This window comes from Gymnoscopelus microlampas (assembly GCF_963454915.1).
Source record: "Gymnoscopelus microlampas genome assembly, chromosome: 5".
Lineage (NCBI taxonomy): Eukaryota > Metazoa > Chordata > Actinopteri > Myctophiformes > Myctophidae > Gymnoscopelus > Gymnoscopelus microlampas.
The window spans coordinates 15,250,096-15,275,591 of NC_139942.1; the positions used below are offsets into that span (position 1 = coordinate 15,250,096).

Sequence of the window (25,496 nt, forward strand, 5' to 3'; positions counted from 1 at the left end):
TCGCCGGAAATAGCCGCCCTACAAGCTTGTAGATCAGCTATTTTTTTGCAGAATGTTCGTCCCAGAATAGGGACGCTATAGGGTTCAAATCTCACATGATGGCGGTATAATAAAAATCGACTTGCTAAATTTGCATTAACCACTCAAAACCTGTTGTGTCATACGACGGCCAATGAGCAAAGATAGCAAAAAAATATTTTTTGCAATTTTTGACAAGATTTTATTGGTTAAAATGTTTTAACTAATAGGAAGTGAGCTAACCCCCACATCCTGAGCGCACACACACACACACACACACAGCACAGACAAGGTACCGCGTCAGTCAGGTTGAGAATAATTCTCGTTAAAGCAGCCCTCTCTAGAAGCCAACCTGAAGAGTGTCGCTCCCACAGTGTAAGACCCCCACGGACCCTCAAAGACAACAACAGATTTTCTACCGTGGCGTGGACCCCCCGCCCCCCCCCCCCTGTGGAGCAGCGTTAACAACAAAAACAGAAAACACCTACTGTATATATAGGGCAGAAGTTCCCAACCTTGAAAATCACGAAAGCGTTCACGGGGGGGGGGCATCTTTTCTTACAAGTGGAGCGAGTTAAGTGTGTGTCTGTGTCTGTGAAACAACGAAGAAAGCTTGGCGCCAACTCAATTCATGCAATCTCTTCAGAGCATGTTTATATTAATGGTCAATCAATCGGTCATGTTCCGGCTTAGACCAATGGAGCTAATGTAGATACTTTTATTTATCTGCGTCACAATTAAAACCCATTTTTGAAGGTTTTACAAAAGTATTTCTTTTAACATTAAGACCTGGAACTGTGTCATTTTTAGATTTGAGCTAAAAAGCATTATTTTACACTTTGGGCTATTCAAAAATAGCAGATCTACAAGCTCATAGCACGGCACAGAGTGCCGCGCTACGAGCTTGTAGATCTGCTATTTTTGAAAAATCTTGAAAATGTGTGCAAATCTTTGAATATATATATTTTTAAAGCGAACATTTTTAACTCAAATCTTTGCTTCTGGGGGGTCCCTGGAACAACATATTTTGATGGGGGTCGGCGGCCAAATACATATAATTTTGGGGGTCCTTGACGTGAAAAAGATTGAGCACCGCGGATATAGAAACATAGGTTTTTCAGAATACTGTTGAGATTTAGGAGAATCGGCTTCAGGTCTCAATGGGTTAACAGCGTAGTGTTTTGCCAATTATTTAGCGACCCACTTGTCATACCCTCACGGCCCACAGGTTGGGAAGCGCTGCCCTGTAGGATATTATTAGACGCTGCTGAAGGTACAGGCTGAAAGACGGGGACAGTAACAGACAGAGAGAGAGAGAGAGAGACAAAATAAAGAGGTTTCTAAAAAAAGACATGCTCTTAAAGCTACAACGTGCAAAGTTTTGCTTTGTGTCTCACGCCTTCCTCGTGAACCCCCGCCTCCAAAAATGCCTGAGACTGAACCCCCCCCCAACCTGCCATTGACTCCGACACCCCCCCCAAAAAAAAAGAAGAGAAAAAAAAGAAGACAAATATTATCGCTTTACATAAGGATGTGCTTTTCCTCTCTCCACCTTTCCACGGACACTTTCTCTCCTCACAAAAGTTCTCCTCCCTTAAACATTAAGGAACTTGTACCGTTTGCTTTTTTTTTGGTGACGTTTATTTTGAATTTCGTTAGCGTCATCTTGAAACCCCCCCCGGCGTTGTCATGTGCTTCTTTCGCCCTCTTTGCTGGTCTTGTCTTGGCTCCGCCCCTCCTCGTCGTCGTCTGGACCCGCCCCCCTTGGCATCGGGGGTTTCGGAAACCAAAAAAAGATTGAACGGGATGTGGGAGGATCGATCGGCTTCTATAACGGCTAACCGAACCACTTCCGGGTCAGCCACGGAGAAGGGGAAAAAAAACAAACCCAACCCTTTAGTCATGTGGGGATCCCCCAGGGGATCCCCTCACCCCCCCAGCCAAACGATTGATCGTTAGGAAGGAACCAAATGGAACCCTTACAGGTCTGCAACTCTGAGAGAGCGTACAGACGGAACCCGGTTCCATCTGTACGCTCTCAAGAGTTATGGGGGTCCGCGGCCCTAATGCACACCAAACTTTGGTGGTCCGTGAAAACAAGAACAAAAAAAGTTTGAGAACCAGTCTTAGTCCTTCTAGCAGTGAGACACCTGGTGGAGAGAGACCAGTGTTCATATTGATAGTGTGTGAGGTGGGGGTGGGGGAGGAGGCGACTGCCAGTTTGAGCCGAGATTTCTTAAAACAAGACGAGATTTCTTAAAACAAGACCGGGATGGAAATAAACCCCAGTTAACAGCCGGCGAGCGACCTGTGTGGTGCGTGGCTGTAACAAAAAGACAAAAAAAAACAAAAAAAACGAAAGAACAAACTAAATCATAAATAGAGAGGAGACACGGAGGGCTGGATGGATGGATGGATGGATGGATGGATGGAGGAGTGGAAAGTGGAGTTTGCTCCTCCTCCTCCTCCTCCTCTCTCTCTCTTCATAACTTCTCCTTGGAGAGAACCCAGATGAAAGGCCCAGACTGCTCCTCGATGATCTGCTTCACCTCCTCGTAGATCTCCTCCAGCGTGTCGCCCTGCACAATGGCTGCACGGGAGAACCAAGGGGTTAAGCGAGAGGTTAGGGTCACACTTGTAGCATGTTTGATAACGTGGGGGGTTAACAGGCAAAGTCTATGATATTGATATCATATGAATAAATAAAGTTGTAGTCCTCACGTGAGGGCATTTAAAAATAGGGCCTAACATACATTAGGTCTATATATCTCATTATTTATTTACTGCCGTTTTTGACTCTTAACTCATTGAGTGCCATTGACGTGTTTCACGTGTTTTACCGCAATGGCTTAACGTGCCAATGACGTGTTTGATGTGTTTTTGAAAAGAAAATGTCCAAATCATTATTTGAAGATTTGCTGCACCATTCACTTCTTGTTTAACTTATTACTGAAAAAGGCTGTATCTCCTGAGCACTTTTTTTTTCTATGTATTTTTGTCTGGCAAAATGTTTGAAAAGAGCAGATCTACAAGCTCACAACGCATCGCATCGCTTTTGGAAAAAACGTTCAGAACCCAAGATATCATCATTTGAAGAGTTTCTGCACCATTCACTTCTTGTTTAACTTATTACTGAAAAGGCTGTATCTCGGCTCCTGAGCACTTTTTTTTACTATGTATTTTTGGCTTGCACAGTTTGCAATTACTTTTTTATTTCATTAGGCACTGAATTAATTAACAGAATATTAATGGAATAAATCCATTAATATTAATGGAATAAATCACATCAATCATAATTGTTCCTCGTACAATATTTTACAACACCTAAAAAAAAAGAAGAAACATTTTAAAGGACGTCGTCACCCATTTTCAACATATCTTCATCTCATTATAATACGGTACCATTTCTGTCTAATAGGAACTGCAGGCTTTCTGTTCCTGGAAAGTTAGCATGCTGCAACGGAAGCCATTATTCTCGCGTTAATACAAATCTGAATAGAAAAACAGCCCTCCTATGAGACACAGAGTAGAAGAAAATAGTACCATTTTATCATGAGCATTAGTGAGGACCAATTATATGAAGAAAATGGCTGTTATTTATTCATATTTTATTCATTTTTTTAAATGACTTAATTTCTATTAACCCATTAAGACCGGGAACGCATCTGTGTCATTTTAGATTTCTTTGGCTATTCAAAAATAGCAGATCTACAAGCTCATAGCCCGGCACCGAGTGCCGCGCTATGAGCTTGTAGATCTGCTATTTTTGAAAAATCGTGAAAATGATTTTTGTAATATTTTTTTCCGAAAAACTGTTAGGGTTTAGAATTTCTTTTAGAAGCGGCCTCAGGTCTTAATAGGTTAATTAGTCCTAAACGGTTAGTGACACACATTTCCCGTCCCTAATAGGGAGGTGGAGGTGGTGATGGGAGATGACGATAGGAGGTGATAGGCAGGCAGAGGTGGGGATAGATGATAGGAGGTGTTGGGGTGGAGGAGGCGACGGTGTTACCTGTAAAATGCTCGGTGAACTCTTGCTCTAGCTTGGTTGCTCTGTCAAAGGTTTTCCTGCCCTGCTCCTCCGTTAGCCTCTTGTTCATCTCCCTGAAACAGCACACACATCACATGTTAAGACAGTTCTGGACATGTGAGGTTTTCCGCCCGACCTGTGTGTGTGTGTGTGTGTATTATAAACTCACATGATGTTCTCTACAGACTTGGGTTTGATGAAGACAGCGATGGGATGCAGCTGTGCTATCTGCAGCCTCTTTATGGCGTTACCAGATACGTCCAGGATACAATGTTTACCCTGAAATAAACAACACAACAACGAAAACAGAAAATATACATGAGTACGTAGCCCCCCAAAAAGAATGTCTCTGACCATACAATTACAAGCTTAAGCTTAGTAGAACACCTTTGAATGTCTTAGTAGTAGCCATCCTCTGCCCCCCACCTTTCCTCTTTCTGTACCTTTTGCCGCTACTGAACTTTTTACCGATATGCATTGTATTATATGCATTACTATGTATGTATTGTATGTTTATGTCTAGTTTTTATTTACTGACAACATTGCCAGTATATTTAGTCATAGTTTTAGTCGTCATAGCGTAGTTTTTATCTAGTTTTCGTCAGTGGAAAAAAAGGTAGTCGACGAACATTTTTCGTCGTAGTTTTAGTCGACGAAATCAACACTGGTAACAATGGACCACAACAGACACAACCCCCTGAGGGCTTTTTGTGTTATAAACAACATAGCGTAACGTTTTGACTGTATTACCTGTACTGTTAACAATCTTGTTAATAGAGTAATCAATGGATCAATGAAATCAAAGATGATGTAATCCATCGTACCTTCTCTGCCACCTCTCGTACTGACTGGACGCTGGTGCCGTACAGGTGGTTGTTGTACTGGCCCGCCTCGATGAACTTGTGTTCCTGGATGTCCTTCTCCATCTGCTCCCTGGACACCACGAAGTGGTAGTCCCTGGCGTCCACCTCGTAGTCGCGCTTAGGACGAGTCGTGTCTGGACACGCACACACGCGCACACACACACACACACACACACACACAGGTTGAATGACAGACAGACAGATACACCGACAGACGGACACACACAGACAGGTGGACCGAGAAACAGAAGATAAAATTTAGAACAAACATGGGAAATGTTGATGAATTGAATACATAGGACCACAATGGAAACACCTTTTTTTCCCCCCAGCTTTAATGTCTTACTGTACCACGTGCCGTTTCGATTTCTGACTAATAAAAGTATTCAATCAATCAAAAGTATGTGGACACAGCTTTCATGGTGGGTTAACCCATTAAAACCGGGAACGCATCTGTGTAACCACTTTAACCATTATTTTATACTTTGGCTATTCAAAAATAGCAGATCTACAAGCTCATAGCGCGGCACTCGGTGCCGCGCTATGAGCTTGTAGATCTGCTATTTCTGAAAAATCGTGTCCCTGGAACAAAATATTTGTTCCGCGGCCAAATACATATCATTTTGGGCGGTCCTTGACATGAAAAAAAGGTTAAATCACAAGTACTACAATGCTAATCGGTGGGACTCACGCGGGACGCAGGAGCCAAACTTGTCAGGGAACTCTGAGATGAGGTCATCATTGATCCTGTCCTTCATGGGGCCCAGGATGATGACGGGACGGGTGTAGTTCACTGGAACAACAACACAACAACAAACTACATCAACAACAAACAATACCCACATTCCTGGCTACCATCACACTGTTGAACGAGCACGGAGTCTTGAGAACATAGGCTGCCACGCAGCATTACTTTGTGTATATCAAATAAATCTCTGACGGTCTATACAGTACATGCACCATCAGTGGTGTAAAGTAACTAAGTACATGTACTCAAGTACAGCACTTAAGTACAATTTTGAGGTATTTTTTACTTTACTGGAGTATTTCCAATTTACAATACTTTGACTTCTACTCCACTACATCTCAGAGGCAAATATTGTACTTTTACTCCACTTATTTGAAAACTTTAGTTACTAGTACTTTGCAGATATTAATTATTATATTATAAAACATACATTAACCACTTTAGCCATATTTTATACATAGGCTATTTGAAAATAGCAGATCTACAAGCTCACAACGTATCGCGATACGACGCGTTGTGAGCTTGCAGATCTGCTATTTTCAAACATTTTTGTACTATTACTTTTGGTACTTTAAGTACATGTTGGTACCAATACTTTTGTACTTTTGCTCAAGTCAATTTTGAATTCTGGACATTTACATGTAACGGACTATTTCTATATTTCAGTATTGATACTTTTACTTAAGTAAAATATCCAAGTACTTTTTCCACCACTGTGCACCATCTACTATGAGAATGGCGCATTAACCCTCTAAAACAGAGGGTCACAGACTCACCTTCCTGCTGGGAGACGGGTTCATAGGAGATAACGTATTCCTCCTGGCCACCTGGACGCACAAACACCACAGACAGAAATGAACACAACACAGTAGTTAATATGGAGACGTTTAAACTATAGCTAATGAACAGGAAGGACTTAAATATAGAGATGTTTAAACTATAGCTAATGAACAGGAAGGACTTAAATATAGAGATGTTTAAACTATAGCTAATGAACAGGAAGGACTTAAGGTAGGGAAGTGATTTTCTTTGGTTAAAATAAGTGTTAAATCTCTATGTTCTGATAGTACTCATTGCTTTAGAGTGTTTGTTCAGTGACGGATTTATCTCCAGCTCTTTATTAAACAGAACATTTATTTTCAGGTCGGGATACCAATTTAATCCATTCAGCATAGAGAACTCAGACAGGATACATATTAATCAAGTGAAATTGGAAGTGATGACATGAGCAGAAAACAGATTGAACTGTTGTGGGTACTCTCTCCTGATAGCCTGAAATGTATTTTCTCTTAATTAAAGAGCTGGAGAGACAGGGAGACCCCTGTTACCGAACGAACACTCTATAGCAATGATTACTATCAGAATATAGTGCTTTAACCTTTTAACATTTTTTTTTGTTTTAACCACAATATATCACTTAACCTACCTTTTAAGAGATATTTTAAACTATAGCTAATGAACAGTAAATACTTAAATATGGAGATGATTACAGTATAGCTAACAAACAGCAAGGAGTTAAAGTATGGATGAGGAATGAGGACAAACTGAGAGGAAATGGGGAGTTTTACTTTTCACTTACGTACATTAAATATATATTTTTAAACAACATTTATACAATCCCTATATTATAGATTTGGAGGCTATTTGAAGTAGCATCGGCTAAATTGTTAGTATATCATTTATACCACAGACCTGATCCAAACACACAATTCCTCACACCCTGAAACATCCATACCAAACATACAGAACAAATGGGGACATAATCAGAAACGCACACACCCCCACCCAGACACAAGACCCTCCACCTCATAGTGTCCATGCAACGCTGTCAGCACATCAGCGCAAAGAGCCTTTGATAGACGCAGCCTTTCTCAAAGCAGAGGGAGGGACAAAGACTGCAAGGGTGTCGGACGTAGCCATGTGCGTGCGTGCGTGCGTGCGCGTGTGTGTGTTAGGGGTGAGGGTATCATGCTGTTATTGCCCAATCAGCGATAAGCAATCATTAGCAGTTAGCAAGATCAATAGGCTCTATGCACAGCAGCCATATTGGAAAAAACTTTGGGCCCCTTCCTTACTTACCTACACAGGTGTTACCAATGATTCTAATGAAGGCTCTGTTCCATTTAGTGTAGCACAGTGGTTCTCAAAACTTAATTTCAAGGACCTCCATAACTCTTGAGTGTTCAAATGGAACCAAATGGACCCGTATTTGTACACTCTCAGAGTTACACAACCGCAAGGGGCCATTTGGAAGCGCCTCAAGGAACCTGAGAGTCTTTCCAGTGTGCCAACATGGACAATTTCAGCACCCTTGACTCTGTTTGACCAGAATGGAACAGAGCCTTCATTAATATCATTGGGTAACACATGTGAAGGAAGTAAGGAAGAGGCCCACATTTCTTTCCAATATGGCTGCTGTGCATAGAGCCTATTGATTAAAGTTATGCAGCTACTCAAGTCATCCACAGAGCTAGCCCCGTTTGGAACCTCACTCTTCACTATAGCTCGGAGCTATCGTGGAGAGTGAGGTTCCAAACGGGGCTAGCACAGAGCTAACTAGTTAAGTTAAGTTGAGTGTTAGGGGCTCTGGGTGGTAATATAATAAACAAGAGAATTATAGAAATGATTAAATTACAATAAAAGAAATGAATTGAAGCAGTACATTTGTATCGGCGATGGGGAGGGGCAATATGTTGCCATTTACAAACAGACTTCCCGGTTGGAGGTTTTAGCAGGCGGACAGTAGAAGTAAAAGCCACAGACGTGGTTGTTTTGTGTTTTTTTTACAAGGAGACTTACGGTAACTACTCTCACTATCGCTGGCGTTAGACGTCACATGTTCTGCAATCACAACACAACAGAGCGACAGCAGGTCAGAACGCTTCAACACGCAAACCACCCACAATCCTTTGAGACAAAGCTGAACACACATGGTGCCCTACAGCAGAACATCACTTATTAACCACTGTGTCCCTATTTTTATTACAATTATGAATAAAATAAGAAATGGTCAAACATTTTCTGATTGTTTTTAAAATAGCTCATCTACAAGCTCACATTATGTCATGCCGCATTGTGTGTATGGCTGAAGTATAAAAAGTAGTGTTTATTATCATAATACAATAATAATAATGATCATCATTCATCATAATAATGACAAATAATACAAAGGACATTAACAGTATACACCCAAGGGAAAACAAATGGAAATCAACTAGAATCAGACATGTAACTCTCTCTCTCTCTCTCACACACACACACACACACACACACACACACACACACACACACACACACACACACACACACACACACACACACACACACACACACACACACACACACACACACACACACACACACACACACACACACACACACACACACACACACACACACACACACACACAAAGCAGCTCAAGTTGACTTGATTTAAATCTTATCAGGGATCTGTTGCTAAAGTGACTTGTGAGTTGATCAGTGAAGCTTCCTTGTTCCTCATCGACCAGTGCAGATGTCTACACACACTTACCACAGCAGCACACAGAGAGAGATGTACAGCACATGACTGAACTCCCCACACAGGACAGACAGACACATGAGGAGACAGAAAGACAGGTGGACAGGGTGGACTGTGGAAGGAGACAGACATTGTGTGTGTGTGTCTGTGTGAGAGAGAGAGAGAGCGAGCGAGAGAGAGAGAGGTGTTTGTGTGTGCTGTATCTGCATGTGTGTCGATATGTGCATATATAGAGATGTGTGTTCATGTACAGGCATGTATGCGTGTGTCCTCATGTTTGTGTACTGTTTGTGTGTGTATGCTGTATATTTGAGGCTGTGTGTCCAACAGGTTCTTCTGTCTACAACTCTCTGTATTCTTATTCTAATTTTTTACTCATGGTGTCAACACAAAGGATGTTGCACTTCAGCAGCACTTTTAGCCACTAAAACACTTAAATCGTATAAACGTAATTCTATGTAAAACGGCAAAAATTGCCAATCTACAAGCTCACAACACATCGTCCATTTTTTGCAGAATACTCATAAATTTCTGCTGAATGTACATCCATTTTTGCCTAACTATGTTATGAAATGCCCAGTATAATGATGCTATATGTACAGTAGGTTTCATGTGGTGATTTTTAACCTGAAAAGAATTCAGCATCCGCTGTCTCTACCACCACAAATCTCTACCACTCTTCAAGAGGAATTGGGGCGATTTTACGCATTTAAGCTTCAGGCAGTACTACTTGTTTACATGTCTGCCATGTTAAATACAGCAAAAAGAAACGATCGATTCAGGCGTGTTGTCTCCGTCGGGTCTGTTTGCTCATGGCGGCCATCAAGAAATAACACAGCACTGAATGTCGTGATTGATCAGAATCGAGCATTGTGTAATAACATTGTATTAACATACTCTATCATACAGATAGGCTAAACACAATGTTTTATTGATTAAAATAAGTTCCGGATTGCAGTCTTAAACTTTCATCAAATGAATAAAGCTCATGGCTTACACCAGTGGTTCTCAAACTTTTTCATGTCAAGGACACCCAAATTGACACTTATTAGCCCTGCGGACCCCCATTTGAAAAGATATGCCAGGGACCCCCATAAGAGAAGATTTTCACAGCTCTAGCAGTGATTTTCAACCATTTTAATTTCAAGGACCCCCAGTTTGACATGCATTAGGCTACGGACCCCCATTTAATGGCATATCTATCTCTGGGACCCCAATTTATATTGTAAAATCAATGTTAATTTAACTCAGAGAGTGTACAAATGGAACCAAATGGACCCGTTAGGGTCCATTTGGTTCCATTTGTACACTCTCTGAGTTACAGACCCATAAGGGTCCATTTGGTACCTAACTATCTATCATTTAGCTGGGGACCCCCTGGAACTCCCTCAAGGACCCCTGAGGGTCCCCGGACCCCACTTTGAGAACCAATGGTTTACACGTTCTATGATTGTCAATAGTCTCAGGACATATCCTTCCCATGTAGCCTATACATATTTTAGCACTGCTAGCTAAAACAGAAGTTGCCGGAGGACACAGAGCCATGGCTTTGTCTGGACAAAGGCCAGAGTCCAGGGTGGGGTTGGGGACCAGGAGCCAGGGACCAGGGTGGGGTTGGGGGTTTGAAGCTGGAAGGGGAGACTTACTGTATCCTTTAGAGAGCATGTCATCAGAGTTGTCCTGTGGAGCGGTCAGCAGAGAGCCAGACAAACGACAAGAACAAAACCGTAGGAGGATAACAACATTACTACAGAGAGAGGGAGGGAGAGAGAGAGAGAGAGAGAGAGAGAGAGAGAGAGCAGAGGGGACTGCTGGTGGCGCCCCCCAATGGACACACCCAGGACAGGGCAACAGGGCAACAGGGCAGATAATGCTGGTGTAATAAAGTAGGAAGGGGGGGGGGGGTGGATAGGAATACAGTGAGTGTTGTCAAATGATCGCAGGTTTGATCCCTGTTTTGAACCATTGTTCTGTTGAAGTGCTCTTGAGCAAGGCACTCCAAAGTGGGTGTAAGTCATTCAAATGGGTGTAAGTGATAATTCTTTGTTAAAATAGCTCTATATCCTGAATGTAAAAGAGTTTTTGTTCTGTAACAGGGACGTGCCCGTCTTTCCAGCATTAGTCAAATACAGGATATAAGTGAAATTGGAAGTGATGAAACGATAAAATTGGAACTAGAAGACACAAAAACTATTATCTTTGTGGGGTTCTCTCTCCTGAATGGATACAATTAGTATCCTGACCTGAAAATGTATTTTCTGTTTAGTAAAGAGCTGGAGAGACAGGGAGACTCCTGTTACTGAACAAACACACACTCTATAGCAATGATTCATCAGAAAATAGAGCTTAAACCTTTTAACACACAACTTTTGTTTTGGTTTATACCCCCCTTTAAATACCTACAGGTGAGGGCGACATCACATTATATTCTCTGGTAGAACCGAGACCGGCCCTGTTGCCGTGGCGAGGGGTGTGTGTGTGTGTGTGTTCCATTGGGTGCGCCAGCCTCCCCTTCGTCTCCGCTTCCTGTCGCTGCCGACCAATGATCTTTCGGACCGACTGCTCCGCCCCCCTTTCTCCCCCTCCCCTACCTCCCCTACCCCCCCTTCCCCCCCTACCCTGACCGGGCTGTCTGGTGTGGCGCTGGGATACCGGGAGAGAGGGGGCGTGCGTTACTTACGGTCGACATCGCTGGTCTCCTGCTCGCTGGCCTCCTTGCTCTTGTAGAAAGGAAACTTTCGGGAAAAGAGGTTCTTTTTACGCTTGTCACTGAGTGACTGCTGAGAAGGAGGGAACACAGGCGGGGGAGGGGAGGAGGTGGGGGGAGGAGGAGGAGGAGGTGATAGGGAGGAGGAAGGTGAAGGAGTCTGATGAAGATAATGGAGAAGACGATGAAAAAAAAAAGAACCCTCGTACCGTCCCCATGTTACGTCGCCCGTCCCCTTTCCCATCAGAGTCTGTGGCTAGCTGGGCTAGTAGCCAAAAGTATTTGTAGTAAACCAACATTTTCAAAAAAATAATTTCCAAAATAGCTAAATTAGCAGATCTGCCGATGTAGAGGCAAGACCATGTGTTTTTGTTTCTGACTTTTTGGACTATTTCACTGGATTTATATTATGATTTAACAAGCTATAGTTGGTGAAGTTGGGTTTCTATTTCTTCAAAAGCATTCTGTAAATTTCCCGCAGCCTTTTGCGATAATAGTTGCACAACAGTAAATGACAGTGTTCTGCATACATTTTTTTAAATTTGCGTCAGGAACAGTTTTGCCTAAAACTAGAGTGAAAAGCAACAGTAGAGATGAATGAAATTCATCAAACAAAAAAAACCCACTGGGTTGGTCTTCTAATCACATTAAATTAAATAGATTAAATTGTTGCCCTGATGGAGACCTCTTGAGGTCATGTTGGCGTTTGTCTTGTTTTAATAAAGGCTGTTTCCTCCATTTCACCTTTGTATGTGTGGCCCAGCCCTATGAAATGTATGGAATGCATGTGCTAATAAAAACGTATTTAAAATATTGTTTTAATGCTCATATTAACCTTAGGAAGTATACGTTGTTTTTTTTAGTTAGGTTAAGTACTGTACAATTGTTTATTGCTGGACCACACATGAGCAAAATGACATCATCAACTTGCAACGGGCGTTGTCCCCCTTGAGTAAAAGATGAACTATTTCTAAAACAAAGAAAATATTTAAGGTGCTTTTAACTACAACTTTCAATATAAACGATTGATTTAAATCACTTCCATGTGAAGTAATTTGTGACAAAAACGTGTTTTAGGGATCATCTTTAGGGAAAGCCTTTTAACACAGCTGAAGATTGGAACACAAACTTTCCAATCTGCCACAGAGTCAGATGGGTCTAATCCAGTGGTTCTCAAACCTTTTAAATGTCAAGGACCCCCACTTAACCACTTAAACCCCTGCAGTCTTAGAGAACTGGACTTGATTTACAACTGTACTTTGACCGCTTTTTCCAAATCTCCTCACCAAAAATATCAGATCTACAAAGGTAGATCTACAAAGTGGTACATCACTTTAAAACACTTCTGGAGTTATTTTTTACATCTCCTGTGTGCACCCCAGACCGTTTTTAAGTTGTTTGATTCAATATTTAGACATTAAGATATCCATTTTTATCAGACATGCCCCTCTCCCACATGAATCCATTGTAACTCCATTTTAACCATGTTAGATACATTGAAAACACACATTCCTGGGACTGATGTTGTCCTTCTAATGCATGAGGGAGGGCTTTTTTCTTCTTCTTCTCATTTACATACTTTTATTTCTTTACTTTATTTCTTGATTTCTTCAAAAAAGAAAAATGAATGGAAAAACATGTCCCCCCTCACGCATTAGAAGGACAATATCGGTCAACAGAAGCGGGGACACGTGTGTTGTTCAATAAATGGGTTGATATCTGAGGGGATGTGCCAGCTCAAATGGATATGAAATATCTAAATATTGAATAAAGCAACTCAGAAACTGTCTGGGGTGTTCACAAAAGCCAGAGAAGTGTTAAAAATGTCCCCAGAAGTGTTTTAAAGTTAAATAACCCTTGAACGGGTCCATTTGGTTCCATTTGTATACTGTCAGAGTTACAGGCTATCAAAGGTCAATTTAGACCCCCTCAAGGAACCCTGAGGGTCCCTGGAACCCCACTTTGAGAACCACTGGTCTAAATCAATCCCCTAACGAATGCTACAGAGAAATGATTGCTTTGATAGCCCCCAGTGGACACCACTAGGACGCCCATATATGGATAAGGCGCCCATATATGGGTCAGCAGTGTGGATGGAAGACTTGTTAAATATTCCATCTGAAATCAAGAAGCCAGACGGTGTCGGATGTCAGCCATCTTGTTAAAGTAGTAGAGTTAAAGAGTTTAGCTCAGAGACGGAGTGAGAGAGAAAAAGAGAAGGGGATGCTGGTGGTGAATGGAGTTAAGGTGGTATTAATGCAAGGCAACTAGTTGTTTATGGACATGCAGAGAGAGAGAGAGAGAGAGAGAGAGAGAGAGAGAGAGAGAGAGAATGTTCGACACGACGAGAGAGAGTTCGACACTATGTAATCTCTCTGACTCAGATTACACTCCAAGTAGTCTCGCGTAGCCAGACAACTATCTGAAAACAAATCTCTGAATGCTACATTGAGGCTGGAACTACACCTCCCGAAAGCCGAGACAGGAAGCTGTCGTCTGTTAGTCATTTCCGTTGGCGAAAATATATTTAAAAATATCTTTACGTTTAGTTTTTGAATTTCCATTTCTGCTAAACAACAACCTATATATTTTTGGATTCTTTTAAATTACATTAAGACAGATTTGCGCGACTGTGACGACGAAGCGGAAGCGGTGGAGGAGGCGTCACGTCCGCTTTAATTATCGCTTGATCATTTCCAGGTGCTTCCGTGCTCCAAGACTGTACTGTATGATGGAGGCATTTGTGGGAGAGGCAACAGTCTGGCTCCGCGAGACCACACTCCACGCAGAGTGCCGTAGTGTGAGAGAGGACAGGAGGAGAGAGGAGAGAGGAGGCAAAGGGGAGGAGGCGAGGAGACATACAGCAGGAGACGAAGCAGAGGCTGTTCAGAGAGGCAGGTGACGTGAGCAAAAGGATGGACGGACGGACAGACGGACAGACAGCCAGACAGACGGACAGGGTTGCCAGATCTGCTCATTATAATTTCCCCGCAAGATTCTTATTTGAAAATAGCCGATCTACAAGCTCACAACGCGTCGCATCGCGACGCGTTGTGAGCTTGTAGATCGGCTATTTTCAAACAGCTGATGTATATGTTAAAGTGCGCACGTGGCCCATAGTCGCTCGTTTTGGGGCTGTTTTTCCTAGACCCGGTTGCTTGTTTCTCTCACAGAATCTGGCAACACTGCAGATGGACAGATAGACAGTCAGCCAGCCAGACAGACAGATAGATAGACACACAGTCAGCCAGACAGACGGGCAGACAGACAGACAGTCAGCCAGACAGACGGACAGACAGTCAGTCAATGGCAAGCGTTGTTTTATTGTATTTTTTCTCTGGTTGGGGTTCATCTTGTCATGCACGTTGCTTTGAACCCGGTAGTCGCGTCCGTGTTAGAAGGCTGGGGGGGTGGCGTGGGCTTTGTTTTTTTTTGGTCAGGCGTGTTAAAGACCAGCTGAATGGTTTTTTTTCCAGGAGCATAATCGTGACATGAGGGTCCCTGGACCCCCCACTTTGAGAATCACTGTGTTTACGGTACTGTTCATACTGCTTCATGAAGAAAAGATGGGTTTGCAATGCCAGTCTGTCGTGTTTTCTTTTACATTTCCAACAGAGTAGCGGCGCCATCTGGTGTCCAGCATGGAGACGGCACGCTGGCGGGCCCATTCGTTTCAACGAAACTTGACGTGTGCACCAGTGGTGGAAAAAGTACTCAAATGTTTTACTTCAGTAAAAGTATCAATACTGCAATGTCCGGAATTCAAAATTTACTTGAGTAAAAGTACAAAAGTATTGGAATCAAAAAGTACTTAAAGTACCAAAAGTAAAAGTACTAAAATGTTTGAAAATAGCCGATCTACAAGCTCACACGCGTTGTGAGCTTGTAGATCTGCTATTTTCAAATAGCCTGGGTACAAAATAGGGCTAAAGTGGTTAATGTATGTTTTATAATATAATCATTATATCTGCAAAGTAACTAGTAACTAAAGTTGTCAAATAAAAATAATTGTAGTGGAGTAAAAGTACCATATTTGTCTCTGAGTAGAAGTAAAAGTACTGAAAATTGGAAATACTCCAGTAAAGTTAAAGTACCTAAAATATGTACTCAAGTACAGTACTTGAGTAAATGTACTTAGTTACTTTACACCACTGGTGCGCACATTGAATCAGCTCCGTGTGGAAGAGTGATTGACAGGTATATGTCATCATGATATGTTTTTGTTTTGACAGGAATTCATTAAAATTACAAAAACTGAATTTGCTCTTTTCTATTGTTAACCGTGTCTGCGTTATGACCACGGACATGCTCTGAAAAGTGTGAAATAACACATTTATTTCCATTTCAGCTGGGTCTTTAAAGTTACAACATCACACCAGGTGTGCGTATGGTGGGGTGTGTGTGGTGTTGCCGCCACGTTAAAAACACACGTTATAGAAACACACGTTATGATAAAAACACACTAATCTGGGAGGAGGGGAGCGAGGCTGCGGCAGTCAAAAGATCATCCACAACATGCTATTAACTACCTAGCTAGCTGCCATTATTGTCACTCTGTAACTATTAGTTGGATCAAACAGTATGATTAGTACGTGTAGTTGTTGTAGTAGCAGTGCAGCAGCTTCAGCAAATAACATATTAACACAATACAGTCCACAGGAAATGGTTATTCTAATACTATATGCATGCATATATACACATACATATATATATATATATATATATATATATATATATATATATATATATATAATTTTATTTTATTTAAGGGCTGGGCACGGTGGTGGCAAAGGACAAAATCTAAAAAAATTGACATAATATCTCAATATCGATATTGTGATGATAATATCGTACTGTGGCCATAATATCATAAAAAAAACTAAAAACAGTTTTTGAAGATCTATAAGCGCACATGCAACTCGTTGTGAGATTGTAGATTGGCTGTTTTCGATATTTTTGAAAAGTATATAAAATTGAAACAAAAAAAGTAGTATAAGTATATAAAATAAGACAGTAAGTGATAAAAAATCTTAAAAAATACAACTATTCCATAATACTGCCATATCTCAAGATTATGATATTCAAAATCCTACCTAGTCACGACAAATATCAATAATACAGAGATATTGCCCAGCCCTTATGCAAGTGAAAATTGTCTTGGATGTGAATTGACATAGATGGTTTTAGAATAAGGGACCAACGTAAACAGTGTTTTGGTGACAGATGGCTGGGACCACTCACCCCTCTGTCTCTGGACTTGGCGTTGAACTTGACCGTCTTTAGTCTCGCTCTCTCCTTCTTCTCCACTCTGCCAGGTCAAAGGTCACAGGAAGACAACAAGCGCTTACAAACGGGTAACCTTTGTGTGTGCGCGCCTCTGTGTGTGTGTGTGTGTGTGTGTGTGTGTGTGTGGAGTACCATGATCTGGTACCACCCAAATTTAGAACAAACATGGGAAAATTCTCATTGTACAACTCTGCCAAGAAAATGTGAAAATGTTTTGAGTCAGGGACACCCAGAAGAGACGATTCATGTAAAAATCTAAATTATTCAACATTTTCCAAAATTGCTCGCTGTGAGCTTGTACATCTGCAAAAGTGGTTAAAATGATTGTGATGCTATGTGAACTACTTTTGCTGGGGACCCCTGGGGGTCCCCCAATACCACTTTGAGAACCACTGGCCTAATGCACATAAAACTGCCCTATACTCTGTGTGTGTGTGTGTGTGTGTGTGTGTGTGTGTGTGTGTGTGTGTGTGTGTGTGTGTCTGTGTCTGTGTCTGTGTCTGTGTGTGTGTGTGTGTGTGTGTGTGTGTGTGTGTGTCTGTGTGTCTGTGTGTGTGTGTGTGTGTGTGCGCGCTCACCGTCTCTTGCTGGGAATGACCCCCACCTCCTCCAGCTCCCCCTGGGAGGTGACCTGTCTGGCCTGCCACCACTCATCGTCCGACGCGTTCACCACGTGCAGGATGTCCCCGAACTTAAAGTTCAGGCCCTGGCTGGGCAGACCCGAGTCCTTGGTCTTATCATAGTCAAACAGAGCTCTGTGTGTGTGTGTGAGAGAGAGAGACTTTTAACAAAAAAAAAACATTTAGTTCACAACAAAAACATATCACGTACAGCAGTGGTTCTCAAACTTTTTCATGTCAAGGACCCCCAAATTGACACTTATTAGCCCGCGGACCCCCATTTGAAAAGATATGCCAAGGACCCCCATAAGAGAATCTCTAGCAGTGATGTTCAACCATTTTAAATTCAAGGACCCCCAGTTTGACTTGCATTAGGCTACAGACCCCCATTTAATGGCATTTCTATCCCTGGGACCCCAATTTAAATTGTAAAACCAATGTTAATTTAACTCTGAGAGTGTACAAATGGAACCAAATGGACCCGTTGGGGTACATTTGGTTCCATTTGTACACTCTTTGAGTTACAGACCCATAAGGGTCAGTTTGGTTCCGAACTATATATCATTTAGTTGGGGACCCCCTGCTAACCACCCACTGGGGACCCCCTTTAACCACTTGAACCCCAGCGTCCATATTCTGGGGAGAACTTTAGCCCAAAATAGCCGCAATGCGTTAGTAATGCGATGCATTGTGAGCTTGTGGATCGGCTATTTTTGGCCGATCCCCATCAAAATATGTTGTTCCAGGGACCCCCAAGACGCAAAGATTTCAGTTAAAAATGTTGTTAAAAAATAAAACTTTGAACAGCCAAAGTACGAGTCTTACCTGACATATAGCGACCTCTTCTGGCTGGTCCTAAGTGAGCCCGACCCGGAGCTGATGCTGCTGTTCATCATCTGTTCTCGAAGGTCATGGATCTTTGCCTCAAAACGACTGTACTCTGTAATAGACAACAGTTACATTCATAAAACACCGTACTGTGTAAAACAGGGGCCTTCAGCCTTTTTCAGGTCCAAGGACCCGCCCCTTAGCTGAGAGAGAGATGAAGCAGGGACCCCACCACTATAAAATTGTGCTGCACATTAAACGCTTTCATGGATAGCTTCATAGACCAAAAGATTACTTATTTTCTATCAATTACACACCTACAAAAAACAACATATTTTGATGGAGATCCCCATCAAAATATGTTGTTCCAGGGACCACCCAGAAGCAATGATTTGAGTTAAAAATGTTGTTTTAAAAAAAAAAAAAATGTATTCAAAGATTTGCACAATGTTCACAATTTTTCAAAAATAGCAGATCTACAAGCTTGTAGATCTGCTATTTTCGAATAGCCAAGGAATAAAAATAATGATTATAGCTCAAATCTAAAATGACTGGGATGCATTCCTGGTCTAAATGGGTTTTGAAGCTGTCAGGTTGCAAGTTAAGTCAAGTCTCACTCTTGTAGTCCGAGGTTGTGCCGGAAGGCTTCCAGATGTGAATATGAATGACTGATGCATATACTGTACCTATACTCAACAAAACGTCCCAGGTGAAACAAAGGTTGCATATGAATATGCTGGTTGGTATTCACAGCGAGGGAGTGTTTATCGACTAGGAGCAGTGTGTTTTATGTCTCGGAATCTTCTTGGGGACCGTGGATTAGGCCGGACCCCTGGCGTCTGTCACGTCTATCGATCCACAGATTAGTTTTGTCTCAGAGCAGAATAGACGGCCACGCGTACACAATGCAACGCAACAAACAGCATGTTACAGCAGCAGCTGTGCGTCAGCGCCGAGTTTCACTGCAGGTGGAATTAACCACTTAAAGTTTTTAAGTTGCTTGATTCAGTATTTAGATATTTGAATTTCAAGCAACTTAAAAACTGTCTGGGGTGCTCACAAAAGACAGAGTAGACGTTAAAATGACCCCAAACAAGTTTGAAAGTGAAATATCCCTTTAAGCCCTTACTTAAAGGGATATTTCACTTTAATGGAACGGCTTTAGGTGCTGCAGCTCAGGGCACCAACCTTGGGGGGGGGCACCACACGGCTGGGAGATAGTGAAAGAAGACTCAACTATCGCCGAAGAGCACCGCGCTAAAACGGTGAAACGCGCCGGTGACGCTGCAATATATTCGAATATTAAAAATAACTAGAAAAAGTGCTCCTCGGAGCACAACTCTCCGCCAGAAGACTTGTGTTGGTTCGAAGGTCGCGAAGGTCGCTATCCCTCTTGTATATGTAAGTGTCCTATCCATCCTGTCTGGGTAAGTGTCCTCTTCCGTTCATTCTGTGTAAGTGTCCTATCCCTCCTGTCCTATCCGTCCTGTCTATGTAAGTGTCATATCCCTCCTGTCTATATAAGTGTCCTATCTGTCCTATCTGTCCAATAAGACAGATAGGAACAATTGGACCGCGACTACTTGACTACTTCCGGTTCGAAGGTCTGGGAGTGAGCTAGTGGCCGGATTTTCGGTATTGGAATCTGGCTTATCACAGCGACACATGTATTTATAGGTCGCTATCCCTCTTGTATATGTAAGTGTCCTATCCAACCTGTCTGGGTAAGTGTCCTCTTCCGTTCTGTCTGTGTGAGTGTCCTATCCCTCCTGTCTGTATAAGTGTCCTATGTCATATCCCTCCTGTCTATATAAATGTCCTATCTGTCCTATCTGCCAATTATGTATCAGCCATGCAGTCATTTCATGGTTCCCGTCTTACCTCACTCTGACAGTGGCGGAGACACTGTCAGAGTGATGCCATGTATATATAGGCCCGGTGGCGTCACTAGCCAATCAGATCACAGTATTTCACGTGTCACGTGAGGCTTGACCAATCGGTGTGTCATGTTTAGAAAGTGAAAACGCAGTGATAACAATACTCTCCTGGCGGAGAGTAATAATAAAGCATAGAAATTCAAATGGGATTATAGAGGAAAACTGACAGCCCTGACGTAAACCCAAACACACAACTCGGTTCATGATTCCGAGTTCAATCAGTTCAGCAAGAGCGTTTGCAGCAGCACGGCACAAATCATCACCCTTCCTTCAAGTTCATCACCATCGGTTCCAAGTCCCTTAATAATAATAAACCCAAGTCCCGTACCTCAGGCTTTTAATAGTCCGCGCCCGGCATGTAATTCAATCCCCGTTGGAACGCAATGGACGCACGCAACATGAATGTCAATGTCAAGGTCTCGAAACAAATAAACCCAAATAAAATTCACCCACACAAAATCAGAGTTGGTTAAGTTGAAATGAAATAAATATTAATATATACATATATATATATATATATATTGTCGATGTTGGGTGTAAACCTCGCATGTCCAAACTTTCCTTTTTATTATTATATTTTAAAAAGTTAAATAGTGAAAATAGCTGATCTACAAGCCCATAACATGTTGCACCGTGACACATTGTGAGCTTGTAGATCTGCTGTTTTCACTACTTTTGGGTGACACTGTATAATGAAGTAGGACATTCATTCACAAAAAAAAAAAAAGAAGTTGACATATGGAGTTACGAAAGCAACAATATAGTATATCTAATATTAAATACCAACAGCACTAATATTCCAACAGGAACATACCAGGATGCAGAGGATTGCACAGTTGTTTTTAATCCATAATGGGAATGAATCAAACTCCGTTTGAGGTGTATTCAACGGCGACTTCGGAGGCTACGACACACTTATTTCGGACTGAAGCGCTCGGCACAAACACAGTGTGGACACGGAGGGACTGATCGACTTCCTTGTTTATTACAGTCCTCACATTCACTCCGCCACACCACCAGGTGCACTTTCCTGGGTATTTAAAGCAACGGGGGGTAACAGAGATGGCTCGGGGAGCGTTTTGGGCCGTCACAGCATGTTGTGATGCATTGTGAGCTTGTACATCAGCTATGTTCGCCATGATTTGGTGTAGAAGGGAAAAAGGGGAAAGAGGGGCAACGACGTATAGGATTTAAAGGTAGGGTAAGTGATATTTTTTGGTTAAAACAAAAGCATTTTTGTTGAAAGGTTAAAGCTCTATATTCTGATGGTAATCACTGCTATAATGTTTGTTCAGTAACAGGGGTCACCCCATCTCTACCGCTCTTTAGGAAACAGACAATGCATTTTCAGGTGGTTTGCCAATTTCAGCCAATCAGAGAACCCATTTTTCAGCTAAAATTTTAGTGATCCAGTTACAATTTTGTCTGCTCATTTCTATTTGTCATCAAATCCAATTTCACACGTTTATCTTGTATCCTAAGTGAGTTCTCCCTCCTGATTGGATAAAATTGGTATCCCGACCTGAAAATTTAATTTCTGTTCATTATAGAGCTAGAGAGTTCATGTTACTGAACTAACACATCATAGCAATGATTACTCAGAATATCAGAATATAGAGCTATTTAACACCATTGCTGGGAAGGAGAGAACACCGTGTGTCCTTGTTGGATCAAACCAACAGAACAGTCTTTTGTGTAAAAGATTTGTCAAGTCAAATACCTTGTACGTGCAAATGTACTTTGATTCAATACCACAGGTTCTTGTTTGTGAATAGCCACTCAAAGCGATAAGCCATGGTGAGCTCCCATATCGCTTCTCATCAACTATTTAACAGCAGACAGCTTCACAAAGCCGGACGATTATACTGCTCTGAGGTGAGCTCTGACGCTCATCCTGGGCGACCACATGCACATAAGGGCTGCTCGATGTCACATTTTTGGGTTCCATGCCGATCCTGGAGAGTCCTGGACCACTGAATACCCATGTTTTGACTGATATTTGACAGAAGTGCAACATTTTAGAAAATAAGTTAAAAAAAGAATACAGATAATAGATACCGATCTACAAGCTAGCAATGTGTCGCAGTCGCACCGCATCACAACGCCTCACAATTTTTCAAAACTTAAAAAAAAATGTTCACCTATAACGACCCACCCAAAACAGGGATTCAAGGTTGAAAGTCGTAAAACTAATGGGGACACTTCGGTTCGGCTGCATAACAGCCAATACGGACGTCGTCATATAAGCCAACTAATGGTAAATACATCAGCCTAACATGTATATCGGTCTGGCTCTGATGCACACTGCCTGCATGTGGATAAAACTGCACTGTCAAATTAAGATTTTCATCTCTCCCCCTCAGTCAGCATCTTTTAATGAAGCCACAGCTCTCAAACTTCAGTTGAGGACTGCTTACTAATTAGCGGATGGGTGCAAATTTGATCCAAAGTCTTTGATAACGCACATTACCATCCGCTCGAGATCCAAAATGAAGATACTTCATTATGTAATCTGTTCTCCGTCACTCCCAACCAATCCAAATCTCCGGTGCTTGTATAACTGTCACTGTCAGATGGAAAGCTTGTATGTCCAGAAAGAAAACGTCAACTTTTCAGGAGTTAGAAACGAAAACTTTCAGAACTAGTGAAAATAGTAGAGCTACAAGCTCATTATGAGGTTTCTGCCCCGACAGTGACGATAGCACTGTACGTGAGAAAAAAGCGATGCCATTGGCACATTTTGAGTGGATTACACAACGGCCATTTTGTTTCATCCACCTCGTTTTCTCTCAACTTCTGGAAGTGCTCCTCTCAGCGCTTGTTAGACGATGGCTGCTTACGATTGAGTTTGAATGTAGAAAAGAAACAAATAAAAGTCTGTGTAGTTGGTACACCCCCCCCCCCCCCTTCTGTTGGTTGGTATGGTCCCTGTCCCCTACACTCCCTACCCTCATTCAAAACCATCATTAAATAGCACCTGTCCACAATTTACAGACCTACAGTAGATAAGTCTTCCAGCTTGCCACCAGAGAGCAAAAAAGTACTCAAAAGTTTTACTTATGTAAAAGTATCAATATTGCAATGTAGAAGTATCAGGTAAAAGTCAAGAATTAAAAATGTACTTGAGCAAAAGTACAAAAGTATTGGTATCAAAATGTACTTATAGTACCAAAAGTAAAATTACTAAAATGTGGGCGCCCCCAGCAACAGTAGTTAATACAGCGTCACAATCATTTCAACCACTTTAACCATTATTTTATGCTTTTGGCTATTCAAAAATAGCAGATATACAAGCTCATAGCACTATCAGCTTGTATATCTGCTATTTCTTTTTAATCGTGGACATTTTAGCAAATCTTTGAATATATATATATATATATTCTAAGCAAGCATGTTTTACTCAAATCTTTGCTTCTGGGGGGGGGGGGGAGCTGGCACAAACCATTTTCAGATAGGGGTCGGCGGCCAAATACGTGTCGATTTGGGGTCCTTGACATGAAATAATTTGAGAACTGCACTACTTATTCCACCTGTTGTTCTTCTCCTCCCTCCAAACACACCCCCTCCCCTCCCCTCCCCTCTCCTCTCAATTATTCAACCATCTCATCCTCCATCTCATCTCTAATGTCCTCCTGGACGTTCACCAGGTGGTAACCTGATGACGGTCCATTGACTCATATAAGATGAAATGAGGTGCAGCTTTAACGTGGTGACAGGTGGTCTCACCCTCAGGCCTGTAGTGAGCCACTATGGTGACCGTCTGTCCGGCGTTCTTCAGAGCGGCCGCCGCCTGCTCGTGCGTCGCACTGCGCAGGTCCACGCCGTTTACCTGGAAAAGATGTATATATACAAAGATATTCAAAATATTCCAAAAACATTTTCGATATTTTTCCAAAACTTTTAAAAATAGTAGCTATATGCAGGGTGAAAAAGACTAATCATCCTGTCAGGGTTTATTTCTAAATAATGACCTGCTCCCCGTTGATTATCCCTTGCGTAACTATGCTTATAACACCTTATAGACATGGGATGCATAGCAAGTGTTTGCAAAAGCTGATTTCCGGTGAAAACGACAGGTGAGTATACTGTATATATTTGTGGAGACACCACAGTACTACCAACAGTAGTAAAATATAACCCCTTTAAAGATACAATCCGGAACTTATTTCAAAAACTTAAGAGCACTCGATGTGGACTAATTAAACTAATTTATGAATTAAGCTGATGGATGTAGGCATACATCCATGAATCTGTGTGGAGCAGGTTCAAGGTCAACTAGACGGCAGCAGTGACAGTGACGCAACACCACGCAACGCTCCCGGTAGATCCAAGCCGTCACACTCACAGGACCACAATGGAAATAAGCTCTCCAGCTTTTTTTATTGTGTTTTATCCTTTTGATAATTTGTCGGCGAGAAACCTCGTGACTCCATATTTTGTATTTTTTTTTATCGTTGCTGTCGGGGAGACATATGAGGTTTACGTCCGACAGAGATGTTATATTTGCTCGTAAATGAATGCTCTACTTCCTCCATACTACAGCGTCACACATAGGTGGAAAGAATTGCTGTTCTATAGGCTCTCAGCACGTCATGATGCAACACATTGTGCGAACTTGTAGATCAGCTATTTTTGCTACAAAATATTAAATAATGCAGTTAAAGTCTTTAGTGTGTCTGTGGGTTTTGTATAACATATGTTTTGAACGCCTCCTTACAACAAAGTGTAATACAGGGTCAAGTGGTTAATCAGACTAATCCATTTAGTCATAATTTAGTCATAATGTTTCATGTTGATTTGCTGATGATATAAGAACATTTATTTGTTTTAAACATGCAGTACGTCTTAACCCATTGATACCTGGAACGCATCTGTGTCACTTTAGATGTCTTTGGCTATTCAAAAATAGCAGATATACAAGCTCATAGCGCGGCACCGA

The 25,496-nt window shown here is 41.9% G+C and overlaps 1 protein-coding gene across 10 annotated transcripts in view; it reads right to left on the reverse strand.

The window, feature by feature from the left end:
* Positions 1–206: 206 nt before the first annotated feature.
* Positions 207–25,496, reverse strand: part of dlg1b (discs large MAGUK scaffold protein 1b) — a 170,612-nt gene continuing 145,322 nt past the window's right edge. For 5 of the 10 annotated variants that reach the window (XM_084058401.1, XM_084058405.1, XM_084058409.1 and 2 more), the window contains 12 exons: positions 24,284–24,386; positions 18,618–18,732; positions 17,751–17,927; positions 17,128–17,194; positions 11,860–12,046; positions 8,459–8,500; positions 6,436–6,486; positions 5,603–5,704; positions 4,873–5,045; positions 4,218–4,327; positions 4,031–4,122; positions 207–2,608 (listed from right to left, as the gene is read on the reverse strand). In XM_084058401.1, coding sequence (XP_083914527.1) covers positions 2,502–2,608; positions 4,031–4,122; positions 4,218–4,327; positions 4,873–5,045; positions 5,603–5,704; positions 6,436–6,486; positions 8,459–8,500; positions 11,860–12,046; positions 17,128–17,194; positions 17,751–17,927; positions 18,618–18,732; positions 24,284–24,386 — 1,326 coding nt within the window. In that variant the 3' untranslated portion in view covers positions 207–2,501. Of the gene's footprint in view, positions 2,609–4,030; positions 4,123–4,217; positions 4,328–4,872; positions 5,046–5,602; positions 5,705–6,435; positions 6,487–8,458; positions 8,501–10,825; positions 10,860–11,859; positions 12,047–17,127; positions 17,195–17,750; positions 17,928–18,617; positions 18,733–24,283; positions 24,387–25,496 lie in introns of all 10 variants that reach the window. The other 5 variants (XM_084058407.1, XM_084058402.1, XM_084058406.1 and 2 more) reach the window with 3 other exon arrangements.